This window comes from Polyodon spathula, chromosome 22 (genome assembly GCF_017654505.1).
Source record: "Polyodon spathula isolate WHYD16114869_AA chromosome 22, ASM1765450v1, whole genome shotgun sequence".
Lineage (NCBI taxonomy): Eukaryota > Metazoa > Chordata > Actinopteri > Acipenseriformes > Polyodontidae > Polyodon > Polyodon spathula.
The window spans coordinates 5,449,985-5,473,861 of record NC_054555.1 but is presented as its reverse complement, the minus strand read 5'-3'; the positions used below and the strand labels follow the sequence as shown (position 1 = coordinate 5,473,861).

The 23,877-nt window shown below is 37.8% G+C and overlaps 2 protein-coding genes across 3 annotated transcripts in view; one reads left to right on the top strand and one right to left on the bottom strand.

The window, feature by feature from the left end:
- LOC121297350 (serine/threonine-protein kinase 10-like) overlaps window positions 1-10,729 on the top strand; it is a 33,143-nt gene extending 22,414 nt beyond the window's left edge. Inside the window, exons 9-19 of the mRNA XM_041223628.1 lie at window positions 1,086-1,730; window positions 2,910-3,040; window positions 5,326-5,449; window positions 5,834-6,013; window positions 6,463-6,555; window positions 7,226-7,355; window positions 7,536-7,660; window positions 7,993-8,181; window positions 9,052-9,177; window positions 9,541-9,654; window positions 10,374-10,729. Of these exons, the coding sequence (XP_041079562.1) occupies window positions 1,086-1,730; window positions 2,910-3,040; window positions 5,326-5,449; window positions 5,834-6,013; window positions 6,463-6,555; window positions 7,226-7,355; window positions 7,536-7,660; window positions 7,993-8,181; window positions 9,052-9,177; window positions 9,541-9,654; window positions 10,374-10,523 (2,007 nt within the window). The 3' untranslated portion in view covers window positions 10,524-10,729. The remainder of the gene's footprint in view (window positions 1-1,085; window positions 1,731-2,909; window positions 3,041-5,325; window positions 5,450-5,833; window positions 6,014-6,462; window positions 6,556-7,225; window positions 7,356-7,535; window positions 7,661-7,992; window positions 8,182-9,051; window positions 9,178-9,540; window positions 9,655-10,373) is intronic.
- Window positions 10,730-15,096: 4,367 nt separating this feature from the next.
- LOC121297178 (SH3 and PX domain-containing protein 2B-like) overlaps window positions 15,097-23,877 on the bottom strand; it is a 43,700-nt gene continuing 34,919 nt past the window's right edge. For both annotated transcript variants that reach the window (XM_041223283.1, XM_041223284.1), the window contains 7 exons: window positions 23,512-23,646; window positions 22,885-22,986; window positions 20,749-20,866; window positions 19,564-19,763; window positions 19,260-19,309; window positions 18,975-19,100; window positions 15,097-18,603 (listed from right to left, as the gene is read on the bottom strand). In XM_041223283.1, coding sequence (XP_041079217.1) covers window positions 17,041-18,603; window positions 18,975-19,100; window positions 19,260-19,309; window positions 19,564-19,763; window positions 20,749-20,866; window positions 22,885-22,986; window positions 23,512-23,646 — 2,294 coding nt within the window. In that variant the 3' untranslated portion in view covers window positions 15,097-17,040. The remainder of the gene's footprint in view (window positions 18,604-18,974; window positions 19,101-19,259; window positions 19,310-19,563; window positions 19,764-20,748; window positions 20,867-22,884; window positions 22,987-23,511; window positions 23,647-23,877) is intronic.

The window sequence follows — 23,877 nt, the reverse complement described above, 5'->3', positions numbered from 1 at the left end:
TGATCCATAGTTTTCTGTGTGCACGTTTTGCACATAGTAGTTTTGAAAGCTCGCTTTCTGAACTAAAGGCTGGCATAGAGAAGAGGTTATCTACTACAGCTAATTTTAATTTTTGTTCTGCTTCCAATGAAAATGAACAGGACTGATTTTAGTGAAATGAGAAGTTAACAATTCACTGTAAATCAGATGTAGGGGTACAAAAAAAAATACAGTAGTTTTAGGCCATTGAAATGATTAAACACAGTGCTTGTGAAGCAAGTCATATATGTGTTTCTTATTATCTACTGCACTTCCTTGCATGGAAAATTTTCAACATGTGGTGGTAATAGCTTTTCATCATACCAGACCCTATTAATCGTTTTGCAAAAATGGCCTGAAAAGGTTTACACTTACTCTATGGAATATGAATGGCTGTATAGGGAATGTAGAGACTGCAGAAATACAGAAGGATGTTTGTGAGTGTGGAATGTTGGGTTACTCTAGCTCCAAAAAAAACAAGAGGATTCAATAGCATTAGGGTTTTTTTTCCAGGGGTTATTCGGGTGAGAATTAGAGCCCAGGCTGACATTTTGAACAGTTTCAGCTCTGTGTCCTGTTTGAGATTTCTGTTCGGAGTTCTGTGCTTTGGCAGCATTTTTCATCTTTGCTGTAAACTGAGATGCCATATTTTCAAGTATGTTCGTACCCATTAAAGCCTAAAATATGACATTTGGTTCTCATCTGTGAACTGCTATGTAGTAATAGCTAGTTAAACACTGCCCGTGCCTGTGATTACAGTTTATACACTTGCTGTGAGGCAAAATTGTATAGAATAACATTTTTTATTTTTTTAATTGTTGTAATTCTAATAGTACATTCTTTACATTTTTACTATCAAGTTATTGAACACTTGAAGTAACTTCCAAGTGAAAAATATTGTGAATTTCAGTAGGGTATGCTTGAGATAATAGTGGTAAGTTAGGGTTAGATCATTTAAGGTATGCCCAATTATCGCCCTTACTGAAAATGATCTTTTTAAGATACAAGGCAACATATTAAATCATCCAACTTAAATTATTAACATGTGAATACTGTTTATTCTTCAGCTGCCAGGTACTGATGCTAAAGATCCTTCTGAAACAAGCCAGAACAGTTTTGAAGGCAAGCAGCCTACAGAGCCCATGCTGACTAAAGAAGTCAACTGCATCAAGACCCCCAATCCACCTCTACCCAAGTACCAGTCGGACAAACTTGGCGACAGGCTTTCCGATGAAGGAAGTGGCAGCAGTGACACGGACAAAACTGAGAGTGAAAAGTCTCTAAAGATAAGCAGCTCTGATTCAGGAACTGAAGATGGCAAAAGTACCCTGACTCTGGGGGAGGAAGAGAAACCCAGACCAGGGACAGAGGCTGGGCCCCCAGTGCCTGCAGAACCGACAAAGACTACCCAGGAACCCCTGCCTGAGATCTACTACAACACAGTGAGCCCGTCGGCACCCACAATACCTGAGATACATCTCATACCTGTGATCAAACCCGATGTAGAAATAAACGAAAGTGCGGCAAAAGATGAACCATCCCAGAAATCTTTGGAGACAGAACCCATGGACTCTTCAACACCAGTGGCCAATGGTAGATCGAAACGATATTCTGACTATGGCAGTGTGTCTACCTCCGACAGCATGGATCTGATCCTGAACCTGTCCGGAGATCTTTCGCTGAACAAGGAGACCGGCTCAATGTCGATGCGGGTGAGCTACTTATTCTTCTGTTTTGAAAGAGCTCCTCTTCTGAAAGTAGTGCTTGACTGTCCAGGTCTCTATACGGTTATTTTAGACTACAGAACAATTCCTTACTCCCCAGCTAAGACCAGTGTGGGAGTGTCACAAAAAGTGCATATGCAGGAAATCTCAGAAAGATTTTACTGTTTATTATTGTAATAGGGCTTTCCCCTTTTCGGTATCGGGTTTTTCTGAAATCCATAGTTATTTACAACAACAGCGTATTCTTTTTTTTACAGTGATGATTTGTCCTTTTTTTTTTTTTAAATAGTAATTCAAAGTTAATTCTGAATTTGACATTAACTTAGTCAAGTGTTTCTTTGTCCTGGCCTCTATTCAGTATTGTTATCGCTTTTGTATACAGTCATTGTGGACCAGTTCTGGCAGTTTATAGACCTGCATCACCAGCCTTTTTCTGTTGTGATTTACAATTGTTTAATGCTGCTCATTTTTTCTGGACTAGAAGTTGTTCACAATTGTTAATCTGTTTGACCAGATGAATCAACACTAGGCTTGATAGAGTCAAGGTTGCTTGGCTGTTGAACACATTAGGGCAAAGGTAGAAAGAAACATGAAAAAAATATACATTTTGGGATGCTTCAGAAATATTATGGAAGGAAAAGACACTGGCTTAGTTACTGACGTTTTAAAAATTATTATTATTATTATTATTATTATTATTATTATTATTATTAAATCTTTAAAATGCATGTTGCTCAGCATTTACACAGTAGAAGCCTTGTTTTGAACCTTGCCTTCGTAGAAAGTCCCCCCCCCCCATGTTATGTTCCCTATTCCTAAAAAAGTTGCATATTTATTGCATGTTCAAGAACAGCTGAAACACACAGAGTAGGTCATTGTACTGAGTCAGAGCAAGAACCTGTATCTCTTATTACGATCACCCCAGTTGAAGTGGGACCTCCGGTAAATTCTTGTATAATCAGACAAGTCATAAATACATTGTGAATCATTTCTTGTTGTTCTCTGGTAATCTAAATAATATACATTAAAGACATACATTCTTGGTATGTCTGGTAACCTGTTGTCTTTACTAATAAAATATTCAGAGGAAAAACGGAAATGCATAAATGTGTCTAAAATGTTTCAGTATTGAGTTTTATACCCTTTTTTGCTGTGCTTGAATTGTAGGACTCAAAGTTTTGCAGCAAGACCCTGAAACGGACCAGGAAGTTCGTTGTGGATGGGGTGGAGGTCAGCGTGACCACCTCCAAGATCATCGGAGACGATGAAAAGAAAGATGAGGAGATGAGATTCCTGAGGCAAGTCAAAGCATTTCCTCAATTACAGTTTGCATTTGATACGCATGTCTTAATGATGATATCTATCAAACTCCCAAGTGGTCAGAACTGACCATTTCGCACGCGCGGACACACGCACGCAAGCCCCTTTGTGGTAGCAGATACTGTAGGCTTTATTTAAAAAGAAGCTAGTTTAAAAGTTTGCAGCTGGTGACCCAATAGGGATTTGGTATCTGAAAATGAACACCAATCCTGAATTTTTATCTAAATAATTCTCAGTGGATAAACCGTTGAAACAGCCTCATACCCTAAATGCTGATTCTACGCAGGGACACGTGACTCTGTACAGATAAAAAATGCACTTATTTTTATGAATTCAGTATAAACTGTAATATACCTCAGATTTGATCTCACTAAATGTGCCAAATGTTTTTAAATTGATATTCAATTGAAATCATTTTAAAAACCTTGTACTGCTATTGTAAATATTTGATACGAAACCAGGTATTCTGGTAAGACAATGGGGATGCATTTCAGATACATTGCATCAGTCATATACTATACATAGGTTCAAAACTGAGCGACATCATAAGTGTATCAGATTTCTGACACATGGTATTGAAAGCGCTGCTCGAGGTATATTTGAGAAAAAACAAGAATTCAGCTGACCATGTTTGATGTTCTTTCAATAGCACTGGCAAACAAAAGATTTTGCTGTTTACTGTAGCATACAATGCTGAATTGCCACATATGCTTCACTGAGGAAGCTGCTATAATAACGGTTGTTTCACCCTCAGTTGTATCATAACAAAAAGTTAGTGGTTCCTCATTACTTCGCTCTGATTCTCGCATCAAAAAATAAAAACATTCTATGTTTTATCTCGTTTTGTAGTAGTGTAGTTTTCTTCCGGTTTCATGATCCACTACCTATTTTTATTGTTTTATAATGCTTGTCTTTGGTTTAAAGTTAGCAGGCACTGTTTATATTTTATTAAAACAGCTGACGTATCGCAGTTCATATAGTTTGACTTGTAAGATGTTGAGGAACTAAGGTGTTTTATCTCCCAATTTTTTTTTTTTATTTATTTTTTTTTTAAGTCACTGTTAGTGTTTGGTAATGCACTAGCAACGTTTTAGTTTAATGAGGCAGTTAGTTTTAAGATATTTGAATTTGTTTCTACGAATATATTTTTAAATCAAAAGGGAAATTAAGTCAGGTTTTAAAATCATTTAAAACAACATGCTACTCTTGTGTTTTAAGGAAAAGAGAAAGCAACTCCTGTCAGCAGCATTGCTTGTTCTGTCCTTGCAGTCTGTGTGCTGCTGATTTTATATCTGTACTGCCACCTTGTGGCCACAGTTAAACAATCTCTTATTTTTCCAACTTCAGTCCGTAGATTCTGGGATGACATCCTAGTTTATTCAGTATTGTTCATGAGAAGGATGTAGTGAGTGACTTTTTACAGACCGTAATATCATGCATTCACAACCATTAAGTAATATTCTATAGTATTAATGTATTAATTGTATTTAGCATACACTAGTACTCAATATCTTGCTTCTTATTGTAAACATGTGTTTCCTTGTGACCCGTTCTTTTTTAAATAGGCTGCCCTATGTATGTGAATGTTTTATTTGATGTTGGTGGTAACGTTTCAGGTTTAGCAGTATTATGCAAAGTCTGTTTCAACTCGTGTTTTTGTAGAAATTAGTTTTTAAAGGAAAGTAAATAAAATACATATAAATGTACAGGCCTATCACAAGATAATAGCAACTACCCAGAGGCACAGCTTCAGTAGTTTTCTGCTCGTTGAACATGTTGCACATTTAAACATCAAATTTGCTGCATTTTTTACTGGACTTGCTTCTACTTGAGATTACTGATTGCCCTTGCAATCTCTTCAAACTAAAAACCTTAAACTGGATACTTCTTTAAAAGAGCTGTATTGTGGAGCTCAGGAGACATCTGTTGGACAGTCATGATCTCTTTTTTTTTTTTTTTTCTGGAGAACGCAGTATCTTTAGTTATGTCTTGCACTATAAACCTGCTAAATGAATCGAGAACCAAGAAGCCCTCTAATGCGCGTGCCCATGGTTTGGGTGTAACGTTGAATGGGGAGCCCTCTAATGCTCATGCCCGTGGTTTGGGTGTAAGGTTGAATGGGGAGCCTTCTAATGCTTGTGCCCATGGTTTGGGTGTAAGGTTGAATGGAGGAGCCCTCTAATGCACGTGCCCATGGTTTAGGTTTAATGTTGAATGGGGGAGCCCACTAATGCTCGTCCCTGTGGTGTGCCTCTTTCCTCAGACGGCAGGAGTTAAGGGATCTGCGTCTGTTGCAGAAGGAGGAGCACCGGGCCCAGACCGAGCTCAACACCAAGCTGCTACACCAGAGGGAGCAGATGTTCCGCCGCTTCGAACAGGAAATGAATGTAAGTTCAGGCTGAAATTCATACAGTGTGAAAGCATGGATGAAGAGGAACACCGGCCAACCAGCTGCACCTACAAAACAGCTCTGGGCAAACGTTTTGCAATATCATTTTCTTTGATTACATGATGTTAAATAAAAGATCTAAGTTATGTTCATTTATATATATATATATAATATATATATATATATATATATATATATATATATATATATATATATATATATATATATATATATATATATATATGATGTCTCAATCCTAAAATTCTAGGTCATGCAAAACCTTAGGCCATAGCTGTACAGTGGAGGCGATGGTTCACTCTTCATAACTTCATAATGGTTATGCACAATTGCGCTCACAGCATGTTATTTTGTTTGCTCGCAGGTAAAGAAGAAGTTCTATGACACAGAGCTGGAGAATCTGGAAAGGCAGCAGAAGCAGATGGTTGAGAAGATGGAGCAGGATCACATGACCCGCCTGCGTGACGAGATGAAGAAGATCCGGGCAGAACAAGAACGCGAGTCTAGCAAGTTTCAGGAGAAGCTCAAGCAGAAGAAGAAAGAGGTAACGCTGCATTCAAATGAAAGAGGGATCAGAATAATTGATCCGAACCAGGTACCCTGTAATAAAAGATGAATACTGATTTGTTCTGCTCTACATTAAAGGGCTTGATGTTTTACAGATCTTATAATTACTCCCCATGAATCCTCACCTTCACCTATCTGTCTTAACTTTTTCAATCTTCAGTGTCTTCAGTACTTTGTTAGTCGTGTCTGCCAATTGGGGGATACAAGATATGTTCTATAGATAATGTGTGTGTGTGTGTGTGTGTGTGTGTGTGTGTGTGTGTGTGTGTGTGTGTGTGTGTGTGTGTGTGTGTGTGTGTGTGTGTGTGTGTGTGTGTGTGTGTGTGTGTGTGTGTGTGTGTGTGTGTGTGTGTGTGTGTGTGTGTGTGTGTGTGTGTGTGTGTGTGTGTTTATTCTATCTGCTTTTTATTATTATTATTTTTACAGGTTAAAAGTGAAGTTGAGAAACTGCCCAGACAGCGCCGAAAGGAAACCATGAAACAGAAGATGAATGACTTTGCACAGTCAAAGCAGACACAGGTAAATTGAAAGTATTCTGTGAGCAAGTGACTTGACTATAATTACATTGGCTTACATAGATTTATTTGTCTGCCTAAAGCAGCCCTTCCTTGACTTCAGTTTATCTTGTTACAAATAGAGATGAGTTTCCATTGCACACCTATGGCAGGCTACGTATCCCAACGTTCATCCACCGAATGCAGCAGCACTGTCAGCCCTCAAACAGACATTTATGGATAATGCACACCCACAGATCTGTATGTGATGAGCATTTTCAAACATGGAACAGGCAGCACTGAATGAAGCTTTTTACTGACCCCAGGGATATTGTAACTGAGTAAACAGGTGCATTGTTCCCTTCAGGCTTTCCCACACTACAAACACACCTAGTCCCTTTTGTTCAGCAGACAGTATCTCTTAAAGCAGCAGATGCACAAGACAGGTGAAGAAAAACAAAGGGTTGTGTTTGTTTAAAGTACTCAGAATGGTTCAAGAAATGTGGTTTTTTTTTTTGTTTTTTTTTTTAAGTTTCAGTGATTACCAACAGTAAGTTTTGTGTAGATCTGCATATGTATGTATGTATCTCAAATAAAATTTAAAAAAGCCTGTCCTTTTCTATAGTCATGTCATTTGAAGGTCATTCTCTGTTGATTGGCCCCATTCTTTGTTTGTTTGTCTTTCTGGCTTACAGGAACAGGAGTTCTTGGCTGCCCAGAAGGAATATTTGGATAGCACCCTGAAGAGGATAATTGCCGAAAATAAACGAGAGATCTCTGAACTGGAGCGCGAGTGTCTCAACAAAAAGCAGCAGATGATGAGAGGCGAGTTGTGTTTTTGTTTTTAGGTTTTCTCTATTTTGCTTCCCAGTAGCTTTAATGGTTTAACATTTTGCCCCAATATATTATGGTACAATTGCATCTAACAGGTAAAGCTGTTGTTGGGGTCAGTGCCTCCATCATAGTGCCTGCAAGGATTCAACTAAGGAAAATCTTTCATTTCAGAGCGGGAAGCAACTCTCTGGGAGCGAGAAGAACACAACTTGCAGGAGAAGCACCAGCTGATGAAACAGCAACTCAAAGACCAGTACTTCCTGCAGAGACACCAGCTTCTCAAGAAGCATGACAAGGTAAAATACTCCGGACCGCTCTGTTAAGACTTGGACTAAAAGGCAGAGGGATTTGCTCAATAGTGAATGAGACACTGCCTTATCACATAATGGCAGTTGAGTGCATGCTTTCTCACTGTAATGTGTTTCATGCAAACACAAAAAGCGAGAAATACATTTTGTTACGCTGCTTCATTAGACGTTTTTATATATAAGCAAACACTTTTTTGATCCCTTTTTTTTATTAGGATTTATTTAACCTCCTCATTTCCATTTTGTTATCAATGAGCTGTTTAATTAGTGTTGCTGAGTGATCATTTCCTGTCCTCATGTATCCCATGTATCATTTTTAGGAGCAGGAACAGATGCAGCACTATAACCAGAGGATGACTGAGCAGCTGAGGGTGCAACAGCAGCAGGAGAAAGGACGGCTACCGAAGATCCAGAGGAGCGAAGGGAAGACCAGAATGATGATGTATAAGAAGAGTTTGAGGATTACCACGACAGGGAGTCCGGCAGAGGATAGAGAGAAAATCAAACAGGTATATCAGCCAGATCTGTTTCAGGTGCTCAGGTGTAATGTCATTTGCCTTTGATAATCCTTCTTCCATCACGGCTGTAAATACAAAATTAGCTCTGTGAGTTATAAAAAATGTACATCCATCATATTCGCTTGTGCCTCTGTACACCCCCCAGATTCTGATACTCTCAATAGCTTGTGCTAGACCTGTCTTAGGTAAGTGGTTCCCTGGAAGTAAAACTCTAAAGTGTGACACGTCTACATACAGCAGCCCCCACTGTATCCTTTCTGCTGGGGACGTACATGATAACAAACAGTACAGGAAGACCTGTCTAATCCAGCCCCTGTGCAAGACTGAATCCCACATGTAGTTACAGTACAAACAAGTGACTGTCTTTCTCTGGGAATGGATTAAACAGGCTCCTGCTAGCAACTAGTAAAGATTTTGTTGAGAAATTTGTTGTCTAAAGTCTGCTAAAGGATTTATTGTGTTTATTATAATTTGTATGTACAGTAATACTTTTAATTTTTGTATTTAAGTGTTCCAAATCAAAAAATAAATAGTTTTTTTTTGGTAAATTTTTTTTTTTTTTTTTTTTTTACAGTAACTGTAATCCAGTACACTGTCTAATCTGGCTCAATTTTCCTTCGGTCCCAAGCGATGCCAGATTGTACAGGGTTTACTGTACTAGCTTTAAGGGGTTTTCATGCATTGTGTGTGGTTCACCTAAAGGGGTGGGTATATTAATACAAGTTAGTCAGATAAGGGTTGTAGGAGTTTTGCAAAGATGCAACCATTTTGTAAATTGTAACATCTAATGTTTATTGTTCTACTATTTTATTGTTCTTTTTACATGCAAGCAATTTAACCATCAAGTCCTTTTGAAATCAGTTTGCACAGCAGGAGGAGAAGAGGCAGAAGGCAGAGAGGCTACACCAGCAGCAGAAGCATGAGAATGTGATGAGAGAAATGATGGCTCAGTGTGACAGTAACCTGTGGGAGCTCCAGCAACTACAGGTGAGCACAGCGCCCATCCCTTCCGACCACGAGTTGAGCAGGAACTGGCTGCATGCTTTTGAAACACATATTTCTCTGATGGCAAACCTTTTTTTTTTTTTTTTTTTTTACAGCTCTTATGCATTTGCAAAACATTACAATCCAGTTTGTATTCTCTTGGGCTGGCTGTCCATAAATACAGAATTGCATGTTTTAAATGGCTTGCCCAGGCCAGCGTTTGTTGCACCTCATCCTAAACCCTATGTTGAATGCCTCAAAAGACAAACATGGTTGTGGTATCTTTTTTTTAATGCTGTATTTTATGGGTTTTGTAAGCAGTCTACCTTTCTGAAATTCGTTTTCCTTTTCTATTTTAACCTACAGAATGAGAAATGCCATCTTCTTATTGAACATGAGACCCAGAAACTGAAAGCACTGGATGAGGAACACAACCAGCAGCTAAAGGACTGGCGAGACCAGCTCAGACCCAGGAAAAAGGTAAAACAATTCAGTATGTGCTACTATGAAATATCAGGCATAGCTGTGTTAAGTTTAGACAGTCAGGCCCATGCTTTTTAATAAGCACTGTAACGTTCTCACACTGCTTTTATTTTTACTTGCTGTGAACATGGCAGGCTTCTTGTTTTGAAAAGGCGGTTGTTACAGATGCAGAAATAGCAAACATGTCTGGTTTTTAAGACAGTCTGTTATTTTGGTGGCTTTGAATGCGTCTGCTTTTTTGGGAATTTGGTTTACAGTGTAACAGACAGCAGGTATTATGAAAGGTTGTTAGTCTGCCTGGAATACACGAGTGAGGCACAGTATCAAAATATTTATGCATTTTCTAGAAGCTGATTTCATTGTTGAAATTATTTTTATAACACACACACACGCCACAAAAAACATACTTGCAAAGGCAAATTCTCTGAGTGGAGTGTATTGTAATATTATTGTAAGCAACCACTTATCCACAGAAAGGAGCTGTTAAATAAATGCTGACTTTTTTTATATATTTAAAATGATTGCATTTCTCGCTAACAATTTGCCTCTGCAATTGCTTCAAAGTTGGCTCGATTAGATTGCCGTATTCTTCTTTTGACGAGAAACAGTGGTTCTCTTTTGAATTATTGATTCAGTTATTTGTGTAGGTAGTGTTTTTATCTGCATGATTTTTTTCGATCGTTTTTTTTGTTTTGTTTCATTAATTTTGTTACCAGGCCCTGGAAGACGAGTTGAACCTGAAGAAGAAAGAACAGGAGGAGTTCTTTAAGATGAGTGAAGATTCTGAATACAAGAGCCCAAGCTCTCCTAACAAAGTCGCCAAATTCTTCCCTTTTAATAACTCTACTGATGTCTCCACCACCTAGCTAGACTACAGCCAAGTGTCTTACTGTGAACTCAGGACCAACAGGATAGTGTGTAGCAAGCAATGGTACAAGATACAGAGTCAGAACACACACACACACACGCCAGTCAACCATTTGCAAGCTACGCGGTACCGTTGTCTTATTATTATTTTTTTTTTTTGTTGACATTATATTGGCTGGCTCCAAATTATAGAAATTATATATATATATATATATATATATATATATATATATATATATATATATATATATATAAATTATATTTATTTTATTAATTACCATCATTAACTTTACATAATAAGTATTGTGGTGAAAAGGGGCCTTTTCAGGTTTTCTCTGCTCAAATGTTTTTACGTTATTTGTATTTTATTTTTTAAGTTTGAGTGTTCGTACTCATTCTGAAATGTTCCAGTTATTTTGATGGCAATTTGGACATCATTTATGTCGACAGCATGTTCAACACGTTTATGGAGAGTTTTTATTTAAAGTCACTCAGTCTGTATTTTGCTTTTTTAGCTCATAATGGACTTCTTGTTGAAATAGATAATGAAGGTAGTAATACTGTAATGATATTTCAATACACTATGTGAAGCGAGGCACCAAGTAAAATAGTCTGTTTAAATTTACAAGAGCCTCTATATACTGTAGTATATGGTATGGTACGATACACAATAAACCCCCCCCCCCCTCTCATAAATTTATAATACTTTTGTTACAACTATATTACAACATATGTTTTTTTTTGATATATGTCAACTATTAGACTAATAAATATTATATATATATATTGATATTTGTAATATATATATATATATATTTATAGATATTAAAAGATGGATAAAGATGAACTTGTCAAATTACGTGACATTTGAACGTGTTCTATACAGAAAACTATCACAGTGAAACGGTTCTTTTCTGAATCGTGTCACTTTGGAAATAAAGCAGCCTTTATATATAAATTAAACATTCCTTTTTTGTGGTGTAGGCTTTTTTTTTCTCCTAATGAGCTAAAAATGTTCCTTCAAGGGTTCTGTCTGCAAATCGGTGTCCATACAGTGGCACTAAAATTAGGATTAAAAGCTTTCATTTTGGCTGCGTTTCCCTGCATTGCCAGAATTAAGCATGAAGTTCTTCCAGCAGTTGCTGTTGGAGACTGAGGGTGTCGTGTATTCACCATACAGGAGTTTGTTGAGCGTGCTGTATTTATAAAATCAGGGGTGTCCTTTTTTTTCTTTTCTTCTCTAAACACCACAGTCTGTAAAATAATTTACCTCACAAAGCTATATTTTTTAAGTAAATGCACTTCTGTAACTTAAGGAATTCAAAAATAGTTTTGTAACTGTTTTGGAAAGTCGTTCTGTTGTGTTAAATGGGTTTAAATTTGGGTTTGACAGCAGTGCAGATCTACAGAATACACAGTTTAAACTACTGTGTTCAGTTATCAGTCTCTTCATTTTAGAAACCACTATGTTGTAAATAAGAGTCTTATAAAAATGGCACTTGAATATGTCTCTCTGGTACAGAAAAGAAAACAAAAAAAAACCTGTTCACTTTTTTTTTTGTATTAAAATTTTTTGCTTTCACTCTGTGTATGCATGTTTTGTAGCACTGAAAGTCTTAACGTCAGTTTTTAAACCTAGTACCTTTTAGGTTTGCCTTTACAAACCCCCTTGTATACTTACTTTGGCACCGAAGTGTGTATTTCCACCAGTGGAGACAGACGTGGTTCATGCAAAGGATGATGTATGTCTGATGTGCCCTATTTAAAAAAAAAAAAACTGTTCTAGCTGGTGGTAGCTCAGCAGTCTCTGCCGTTGCTATCATATCTTAAATAACAGATAACCATGTTGGACCAAAATAGATTGTTATAACATCTGCAGATTTGCCTACAATTAGTTTCTTTATCTTGACAAGAATTGCGTAATCTGCCAAGTGTGTATAACACACGCTACATACTGCATGCAGTTTCTAGTGAAGTCCACAGATTAAACAGGTTTGCTATTCTGCTTTTTCTTGATTGGGGTATCATTCCCGTCACTGATTTTAAGTCAACCTTGTGAGCGGCATCTGCACGGACCTAATCATCTATAAAGAAATAGAAATTGAGTTTCTTAAGAAAGCCATTGCACATCACAAAATCGTTCCCTGGCATTCCACGAGTAAAAGCAAAATAGTGTTGTGAAGCAAAGGCTTGTTTAACTTTGTTTGTGCACTAAATAAGATAAGCATTGGCGTTTCAGAGAATTGCCTTTCCCTGGGAGCTGCAGTTCCTGAATGGCTAATTGACTTGGGAGTAATTTTTATATTTATATATATATATATATATATATATATATATATATATATATATATATATATATATATATATATATACACATATATACAAAACAAGATAAAAGCTCTCTGCTCAAGATCACTTGCATCTATTTTTGTATGTATTAATTATATAGGGCTTCTAGTTTTCAGTTTTTATTTTCCATCTATCCCTCCCTTTAAACCATAATTAATAGTTGTTAAGCCTTAACTGAATACCAGATTGTTTAAATTAGCAACGCACTACTAGAAACTAACGCAGTGGAAATTAATAAGCTGAATTTGGCAATAGAGCCAAAACGAAATGCAGGTTCAAATAGAATCAGGCGAGATCAATGCATGTTGTTTGTTAACAATCAAGATATGAGGGTAAAAATAAGCAACTTTTGGTAATTGGTGTTTGATTAAGAAAGCGAATCGGCTCAAAATAACTTTAAAAGGGATATCACATGATCAAAAATAAACCCTGAAAACCAGAAGCCCTAATTATAATGTGGTATGATGGGGCTGTGTCCATTTTTTTCTTTGCAGGATCATTGTTTTTCTGTGTTCTGACAGCCATAGCTGTCCACTGAGGCTACCTTCAAGATGACAATGCCACAAGATGGCGCTGTTTTTAAACATTGTCTGACCGCTCCACAGCAGATGTGCAGAGCCAAAGGAGAGAGCCTCTTGAAAGAAAAGGTCAATTACCTACAGGTAATGACCGCTGCAGAGGATATTAATTTTATAATAAATAGAACAAATTAAGGAATTTTTAAAATGTGTTTTTAGGCTATATCTTTAACTTTGTGTTGATGTTTCAAGAAAGTGAGCACTGTATTCTGGACCTGTTTGGCTTTCTGAGAGGTTTATAATCGGTCAGCTGAGACAATCTGTACCAAGATTGTGAAGAAAAAAAAGAATGATCCAAGAGACGTTATTAAACATGTCTGAGCATCCTTATACAATCAGATACCCATTTTTTCATGTCCACTTTTCAACACGTCCATCTGTTTGCACCTAATGATCACAGCATAGCATATACACCACATTTATACTACCAAATAAATCACAAACAAGGAATCTTGAGATATGAGAAATGTTTATTAAGTTTGTCTAAAATAAACTTTTGCAACAAAAAAAAAAGCAGGGGCAATGACATTACATTTTGCAAGTCTTAAAAATAAGAGACTATTTTATTACAGTACTTTGTACATCGAAAAAGTAACATCCCATCAAATATCCAGCTTGAATTCAGTTTCCACTCCAAAAAACAGACTTTATTCAGCAATAGAAAACCTAACTCTGAGAAGGCACCGTTCTCAATTAATAGTTATAATCATTAATAAAAAGGCAGTGTGTTGAAGGACATATGTACTACTGTGGCATACTCTTTAGTATGTATTTCGTTAAGTAGCATCTGGAGTAGTTGCATAAAGTAAATTAGGCCTGGGTGTATTTAGTATTGCTAACCCGTAATCACATTATGGGAATTGCTGAAGGTTAATCGTCCAATAAAACATTTTCCATTCCCCCCTGACAGTTACTGAACCCATTTTTCCAACTACCTCCCACTACAGGCGTGTAAGTAACATATTCTCCTTACACTGGGAAGGTTAGCGTACATTTTTTGTTTGTTAATGCTACATGTTGTATTTACTCACCTGTCAAGATGGCTTATTTTCAAGGATTTATTTTTTTTATCACAAGTAATGTATTTGTCTTTCTACTTGGCATTCCTGGACTTCTCATTACTCATTTGTCTCTCCTACTCAGGCGGACTTGGAGATTATTCCAGATTAACTTTGAAACTCTAAGTACTTCAGAGTGCACAATTTGAAATGTTCGTGTCTGTAGTTTGTGACCTCTGAAATGCAGTTTCACTTTCGAATACTAGCACTAACCATCACTGGAGTAAAACCGATCCAGTCAGGCTTCAGAACCGATATAACCAGCAGCCTGTGGTGGGTCGTGTAGAGTGCTGTACCCATGCCTATAGTGGTTTCACCTATACCTGGCAGTGTGATTGATCTGAATTGCTCTACTGAAACGGGGCAAAAGAATCATACTTTGCAACCCAGGTACTCCCCCATTATTGCACTTCTACTGAAGCCCTCTGTCTCATTACATTAGAACAGTCTATTGAAATGAAAAAGGATATGCTTATTTACTACTATTTTAATATTACATAAAATAATATGTTGTGTACCCCTTGTCACGTACATCACAAAATAAACAGGGAAATTGCACCCCCCCCCCCCCCCCCCACCCACCCACTATTTCAAAGTTCCTCACTTACCCTATTGTACTCTCCTCCCTTCCCCCTAAGACCCAATGTTGAGTTATAGTGTTTATCGCCCAATTTGAACTTTCATGCCAAACATCAGCAATCTTAAAAGCACCATGTTATAAAACTATAGTTGAAGCCTAGTGCTTGCTTCGCTCTTTTATGCACGTATGAATGAAAAGAGAGCACCCAATCCAGCCTGAAAACGTTTCACAAATGTGATTTATTTCTAAATTGCTGTATTGCAGAACAGGGTTGTTTCTACTAATCGGGAAACACATTTAAAATCCACTGATGTGCTTTAATATGATGCACAATGTATAACACCTGCATTGTTTTTTGTTAAAGAACATAAAAGTTAAAACAAAAACAAAAAAAAAAAACAACACCAACACATATTTGCAGCTAGGCTATAGTGGCTCCTGGCCTTGCCAATTTCTTCTGGTACAGATTCCACAGAGGTGATTGTATCAGATCTCACCATGTTCAAACCCTTCTTTACCAGCACAGGCGTTTAGAGTTTCTGCTGGCCAGGTGTTCTGGCTCAGCTTGAGGTAAAGAGTCCTGAAGAAATGTCTATGGTTACTTAAAAGAAGACCCCCACCCCCACCCCAATCTTAATATTAGGTATCTACTTATTCCATGCTTGAAACCAGTCAAGCATTATTAGTGTGTTAAAACAGAAAATATAATATTGCATTATATAGCTGATCAAAGCGCCCCAGGGAACAAACCCTATACTTGGCTGACAGACTTTGATATCGTAGTTCATACAGATGCTGCACAAACAAATGCTGGTTTAACTAATTCTGAAAAATGAAACCAATGCATTGAGAGTTTTCAGAGTGAAACTGTGCAAACCGTGCTTAAAAGCACAATAACTGGGTTTATGTGACGTTCATAACGACTACTACAGATGCAGCAGACCATTACGTGGTATGGTGAAACATGGCTCGGAGTAAAAGTTATGCATTCCAAAACCAATTCGACATGAAGTGAAGGTGGTCTTGGTTAGGGCTGAGAATTTTACAGATAGACATTTAAATACGCTTCACCTCAGCACATCTATGAGCTAACACACCGGGTTAACGACATAAGTTATTATATCTAATTATAGTTATTATGTATTCACATTTTCTAACAAAAAGCCACAGTGAGTGAACCCTGGTCTATGAATGGAAGGAGGCATTAGATAAGTCTACTGTAATAACTGATGGTTACTTGAGCAATCAACTTCCCCTAAAAAGTATGATAACTATATGCCTTGAAAAAATATTTAGATTGCATTTTCTGTGAAAGACAGCATCTGAAATGCATGGTTTGAACATTTTGAATGAGAAACTATTCTGAGGTACCTAATCTTTAGTTTGGCAATACTTCATAGAAAATGTGCCTCATTCATTTGTTGTATATATTTACCTTTTCTCCTACAGTCTACACAGCATTGTTTTAGTTAATCCAATATGCACACTTCATGAGGATAACCTGACTTATTTGCATACATTTTAATTTGTGTCATACGGAAGTAATATAGTACGTAAGGCATAAAGTACTGCACGATAGATTTTTTTTTTCTCAATTCTCTAAAAATATAAAAAGTTATATTAAGAAAAAAGGATAACATGACAGTAAAAGGTGGAAAACCAAAAAAATTTAGTTAGTACTCCAATTTGTTTGACTATGGAATCTGGTTTAAGTTCTCCAGTCCAAAATACAACTAAATTTACAGAAAACAGGTTCCAGTAATATTTGCTTATGGAGCAGTTTAATTTAATTTATTTGGCTAAAAATATACGTCGTTGTTGTTCAACAATGGAATGTGACTAAATGTAATTATTAAAAGGAACCACCTATAAATTAAAAAAAAAAAAAATACAAAAATTAAATATAAAAGTAACAAAAAAAGTTAAGAAAAAAAAGCATTATGTTTAATACCTATTGTTTTTTGGCCAAAAAATTGGAAGGGATCCAGCCCTCCCATATTGGCCCACCACTAACAACTTTACAAAACCACCACCCACTGGTATTCTTTTCTTGCACGTCAAACACTGTCCCTTCTTTAAATCCAGAGGTTTGCTCGTCTCCTTCAAAATCAGCAATAGCCACATACTTTCTTTCTGGTGGCACATCACCTTCCTTCCGCAAGGAAGGAAGCTTTTCTTTAGGCGGGTCAGGTTTCTCTGCTTGCTTGTTCAATAGCTTTGGCCCCAAGGCTCCCTTTAGTTTGGATTCATCCTTAGAAGGAGGTGGTGTAAGTGCCTTGGGCTTTGGGGGCACAGGTCTGTGATGTACGCTAGAGGGTTTGACCTCGGTCAAATCTTTCATAGACCCCTTTGCTTCTGTAGGACTGGATGGGACTGATGACTTCTTTGGTGGTGGGGGCCTTCTTGGTGGAACAGTAGGCCTTTGTGGGGCTTCTTTCGAAACAGAGATCTTTGGTTGTTCCGTCTCCCCTGTTGAGATTTCAGGCACCGGCTTGCCAGGGAATCCTTTCGGCCTATCGTTTTGACCGTGACCATTGTGTTGCTTTGGGGGAATCTTCGGTTCCACGTTCCCTTTACTGGTCGAAGGCACATTATTAAGGGAGTTGTTAACTGCTTCTTGCTGCGAAATGTCCAGTTCAACACTTTTGTCTGTGGGCTTTGCGGGTCTAAGCTTGCTTCTGAGATTGGTGATGTCCACCTTGCTTTCTGCTTGACCTTCTACCCTTGAAGCTGGAATTGGTTTGGGCCTCACTTGGGGTTTCGGCTTCGCAAATGTCATCTGGCCAACAAGTTCAGGCTTTTCTTCAGATGGTTCTGGTTTTGGCTTCCCTGGTTTTGCGACAGGCTTGAGGTTGAATTTTTTAACCTCTTTTGCCGATACCTTATGCCCACATTCTAAGCCCATCTCATTTCTGAGGTACAACACTTTATTCTTTTCTTCTTTTTTCTGATCTGGGGCCTTCTCTCCTTTAAAAGGAGCAGGTTTAGATGGCATCACAGGTAAAATTAGCCCTGGGGCAGGCGGTTTAGGTGGAAGGCCTTTGGTTGGGTCAAGCTTTTGTTTTTCTGTAAATTCTACTTCTAAGCTCTTGTTTATCGATTCTCTTCTTGGTGGCAGGGCAGGTTTTTCTTCAGCTGAAGGGCAGATAGGGTCAGTTTGCACAGCTCCTGAAAATGCACTGGAGGCTGCCTTGTTGTCTGGAAAAATCCCTTTTACTGCATCCTTAGTTTTCCAATCTTTGAGCTTTGGTTTGGCTGACGAACCATTGCTTATGGATGGGTCATCAGGAAGAGGTTTTGAAAACCAATCTTCACGACCATCATCATGGGCAACGTGGTTGGTGGTGCCATCTTCCAGCCTCAGTTGTGCCATTTCATTTGGCAGAGGAGCCAGAAAGTTTGGCCGTGTTGCATTGCTGGTTTTCTTATATTTATCAATAAATGTGATGGGAGCCCAACCTTCTTTTTCATCAATTTGAATGTACCACCACCCACTTGAATTCTTCTCTATAACCTAGGGGGGTGAAAAAAAAAAAATCTTATAAAGCAACCTTTATGCCAGTACTTGATTCCAAATGGCATGGCTGCACTTTATGTTGTATAGGCATTTTTAGCACCATGTTTGAATTCATTCAACATAAAAAATGGAATTTGTTGCATATGCTCATAGAATAATAAAGTCCAATAAGCACAATCTATAAAACAGCACCAACCAGAACATGCAAAACGAGCCAAAAAAATTGCTATGAATTAACTGTTTGTCTGTGCTGTTTTTCAAGATTATTATTTACCATCTCCAGTTCTTCAACACTATGTTTAGCCTACAGACTGAACACTTTACAAAAGTAAAGAGCAAACTGGACTTTCATTTCAACAGTATCTTACCTCCACTTTCATACCAGCTTGAAAACTAATGCCATCAGGAATGGTGGTCTGGAAGTCTGCTATGGTATAATACTCCTCTTCAACTTGAGGAGGAATTGGCGGTTTAGGTAAATGTAATCCCCTTGGCTAGAAAGGAATGAGTTATGTCTCAGTACATATGTCTTTAGTACGGAAGTGCAACAATGCATTTAGCACATCTTGTTTTCATCACAGTTGATGCATATCTACAAAACTAGGTACCATAATTGCATCAGTTACTGTTCTAATATCTGAACATGTACTCACTACAGTAAGATCTCGTCGAGGTGGGGGGCGATGTCTTGCATCAGGAGATTCTGTGTAAAATAAACATTTGATTTTTTTTTTTTCCTGGACAGTAGGGTTACTTTAAAAGCCTCCTAATTGCTTTACTAACATTTACCATTCCTGTTATCCCACCTTCCTTGGGAGTTATCAGACTATGTAGTGAAATCCTTCTGGGAGGATATTTGGAGCTTGGGATGATACACAATTTATAATGTAGCATTTTCCTTAACATAGGCTAATACCTATCTGTCAAAAAGGGCTTGACACTGAACTTCATACTTACTGCGTCTCACATCGGCAAAGGGTGAAAAACAGGCTTCTGACTTTAGGTTGTCCCTTTCTTTGGCAGCGTTTGCCTGCCTGGAGAAGCCGTCTAAGTCAGAGGCACTTGAGTGAGCAGGGCAGCCTGATGCCAGTTTCTGGGACAGCAAATCAGCCTTTTTCAGGTAGGAAGCAGGGGCCCAGCCCTCCTGGCCTTGATACCTGCAAGGTTCAAATTCAGCAATATCCAGTCAATAATGCCATCAGTGTTCGGAAATGTTATGCTTGACCAATGCAAAGGTTTGGAAAGTAAGCTGGGTCAGGCCAGGCGCAGTCAATAATGTGCCATTGAGTACAAGGCAAATTACTCATTTCACAAAAAATATATTTCCATAATCCTCAAACTGTCAAGTATGACTAGTCTGTGGTTTAGGAGCTTTTAAACTGAGCAACTGCCCAATGCCAAGAGTCAACAACTACAACCACTGCATGTTAACTCATTAGCTCCCAAGGAGTTTTACACTACTGCTAGATGCCTTCTGGTATAAAGTAAATTTACCTGTAGATGGGAAGTGCTTAAAATTGTATGCAGCGATAGCTAGTGCTCAGAGTATCAATAGCATGTGCTTGGGGTGTCTTTTTTTGTTCTACACCTCCTCAAAGCACTCTGCCAATTACAGTACAGTACATATCACTAAAGGTGGTCGTTATCAAGGCAGTCAGGGGGTTAATAAGTCAGTAATAGCTGTACTTTTGGACAGACTTGGCAATACTTTTGTACCACCATCTCTTAACATTATAGCATTCTAAGCCATATGACAAATTAAGGTAGAAATTGCTGACTCATGTATAAAGCATGGTCAGATGCACTTAGCTTTTTAAGGACCAGGAACAGATTTAACTAAACAGAGATCCTTCTTGGCTTTCAGTCAAGGTTCCTTTCACAATGATATGAAACATTCTGCCAAGCGTACAGTCTAATCTTTGCTCCAGGGTAAATAACTAGAAATGCATTATTGCATTTTGTGTCTCAACTTGTTTTTGTGGCTAATGATCATTAAAATACTGTATTTTTATTTTATTTTATTTTTTTTTGAAGAGTAGGATTTTATAAACACACCAAAGTAAGACTAATTGTAGCTGCAATTATTGTCCCGTGTTTACTCCAGTTTTAAAGGGCAGCTCCAACATTTTGACTCAGAATTACCTGATTTTCCACCAGCCCTCCAGGTTTTTCTGGATGACCTCGACAGTCATTCCCCCGTCCAAATTAATTTCATCTTTATCCCGGGCAGTGTACGGGTAAATAACTGTATATTTCTCCTCTGTAAAATAAGCAGACAAGAAATGCTTCATGATATTACATATTTTCACATGTTACATGCCGACGTCCTGTTTTGCTTCCACTAATAAAAAATACATTTGTGAAGAACTTCAAAGCATACGGTACTGTAAGACTTAGTTTAAGTAGTTATGATATTTTTGGCTGACAGGAAATTGAATGGATTGTAACATCACCAGCCCTATTTTAGACCAATTGATTAATGGAAGAATATATGCAGCACACAGGCATGGCTGGAACTAGCTATGAGGACACCAAGGTTGTTTTCTCTGGGGTTTTCTTTTTGCATCATCAATGCAGATGCTCGTGTTAAAATTCTGGTAAAGTACAAAAGACTCCTTAATTTTCTCTGTTGGTTTGCTGTGTAACATCGATTTGGAGGTTGAATAGTAAATACCAAGCAGTCACATTGCCAGCTATAGCTTGAAACCTGAGTTTGACCCAAATAGAATGTCAGCTCCAGTAACAATGCTGAGAGCTCAGACAGCACAGGGTGCAATTGCTAGACAATTATTGTTGGGATGTGGTCATTATTAAAGACCAGCTATTATATAGATTTTTCTAATGGCTTTAATTCCCGGAAAATCAAAACTGATTTCATTGACAAACTAAACCTCCTCAACTTTAATGATTCATGCGTTTTCCTAAATATAAGGATTTACTCAGTGGGTGGTCATCACCACATATTGTCCTAGCTAATTTATGTCAGATTGTATCTCCTCCCTGCTTTATGATACTGGAGCGTCTGACTACATTCAGGATAAAGGCAGATTTTGGAAAGATATGCATGCAAAACGATGACAGGCATGACATTTACTTTACCCAGCTTTTCTAGAATTCAACACACAGCATCAAATTATGACAGCAGAGAGAGAGAAAAAAGTGAAATTATATATATATATATATATATATATAAAGGCATGTTTGTTAAATTGAAAATAAATGTGAATGCAGTATAATATCATGTCTACATTAAATGTCAACATAACCTTCTTTAGAAATCAGTTATAATTTTTATTTATCATATGTCAATACAGATTTCCCCTCCATGTAAACACGATGTCGCTTCTCAGTGGCTGTATCCTGGTATTTTTTATGTAGACTAATGTCATTCAAAGAAAGTAATACATGTTTAATGCATTAGTGGGTTAAATAGAAATAATATGAAAACAAAAATTTAAAAAGCATCTAACAAGAAGCCCTACCATTTTTAAATGCAGGCGACTCATTACCAGACATCTACCATGCTTTACACAGACACTAGAATGAGACTCCACTTCACATGCAACACAAGTACAACAGTACAAGCATGCAGGAGCAGGGTCACGTATGACACAACAATGCATTCTCCACCTTGCCCACAGCCAGTGATGAACAGATCCCCTAACGTTCGTCGACGGCCCATGTGCCTCGGTAAAGACCAATATTTCCGAGTGACTAACAGCACAGTGGGAAGCAGGAAGTAAGTAGACAGGAAGTAGGGAGCTCATTAACACTGGCAGTGTAAGGGTGACAAAGCACCAAGCCCATGTGGAAACTATAATGCAGTATTTTCCATTATTTGGCTTCAGTACTCATCTGGCCTTTTTTTTTTTTTTAATACATGTGGCATACAGCACATTCAAAATAGTTTACTCAAACAATGTAAATGGGGCAGACTTGTAGAAATTATTAAGCCTATGGTATGCATTATGAATAATATTATTATGAAACAAAAGACAACAGACCTTTATCATTACTTATTGTAAAACTTGGAGAACAGATGGAATTTATTTGAGCATTTTACCACATCATGTAACCTCTCTGGATTATAAAAAACACGGACAGCTGCTTGATAAAATCCAGGGTGATTCCTTAGAGTTGTAATATGCTCCTTAAAATCACATTGTGGCTTATTCTAATGGGGTATCTATTGATTACATTATTCCATTAGACACCTGTCTAGGCTCGTGTCTAAACTGGTAATGAATGCAGGACAGGAAGCATGGTTTTTGCTCTTACCTTCGTCAGCTGGCATTGAAAAATCATCTGGATCATCCTGAGCCTCAAGACATGTAGCTGGGACCCAGCCCTGCTCGTCATCCGAGCTCACAAACCACCACCCTGGAAAAAAAGGGCAGCAAGCTTCATTGCAAGCCAGCATTCGAACGTAGGATGTGAAATCTGAAGGTATTTTGACAGCAGCAGAATTTCACACTGGGGTATGTAGGGCATTATGTTTGGACGGCCCCATTGCTTGTTCAATGTGTTGAGGGCTCAATTGAGTTTTTTTTTTTTTTTTTCTAGAAAAATGTACTTTAGAAAAATACAAATTCACTGAATAAACAGACCATTTTAATTGATTTCATGGCTGATAAGCCAAACAAATGTATTTCACTTCAGTTCATTGTGTTTATTTGTAAAATGCTTTTTTCCCTGATCCGCCATTAAATGAATTGGGCCCTTTGTTTACCAAATTAAACGTCATAATATTGCTTGCATTTAGATGCAAAGAACATCATTCCAGTACGGTATAAACAAACCCTCCTTATAATAGACCATGTCATACATGCATAGCAAATTTAGAGCATTACAGGTGATGTATGATCTTGACACACCTTCAGAATACGCAGAACCCAGTTCCCTTACCAGACTCATTCTTCTCTATCACTTCCACCACCTGTCCAACACACAGGCTGACTTCTGAACTCTCTTGCTTCTCATAGTCAGTCACAGCCACATACTGATCTAAAAGAAGGGGGTCTCCAGCAGTAAAGTCGCCCGCTGTAAAACAAAGCATGATGGTGTTAACAATTTTGAACTTCACTGAGAATGCTGGTCTACTCAACCTGATCACCAAGTGGCGTGTACCAAAAAATAAAATAGGTTTAGGAAAATGTAAAGATGATAATTAGGGTGTGATGGCAGAAAAAGAGGAATTAGCAAGATCTATAAAGCTTAGAGGTATTTAAGATCGAACGAGTACCAGGGTATGTACATGGATTTCATATGTTC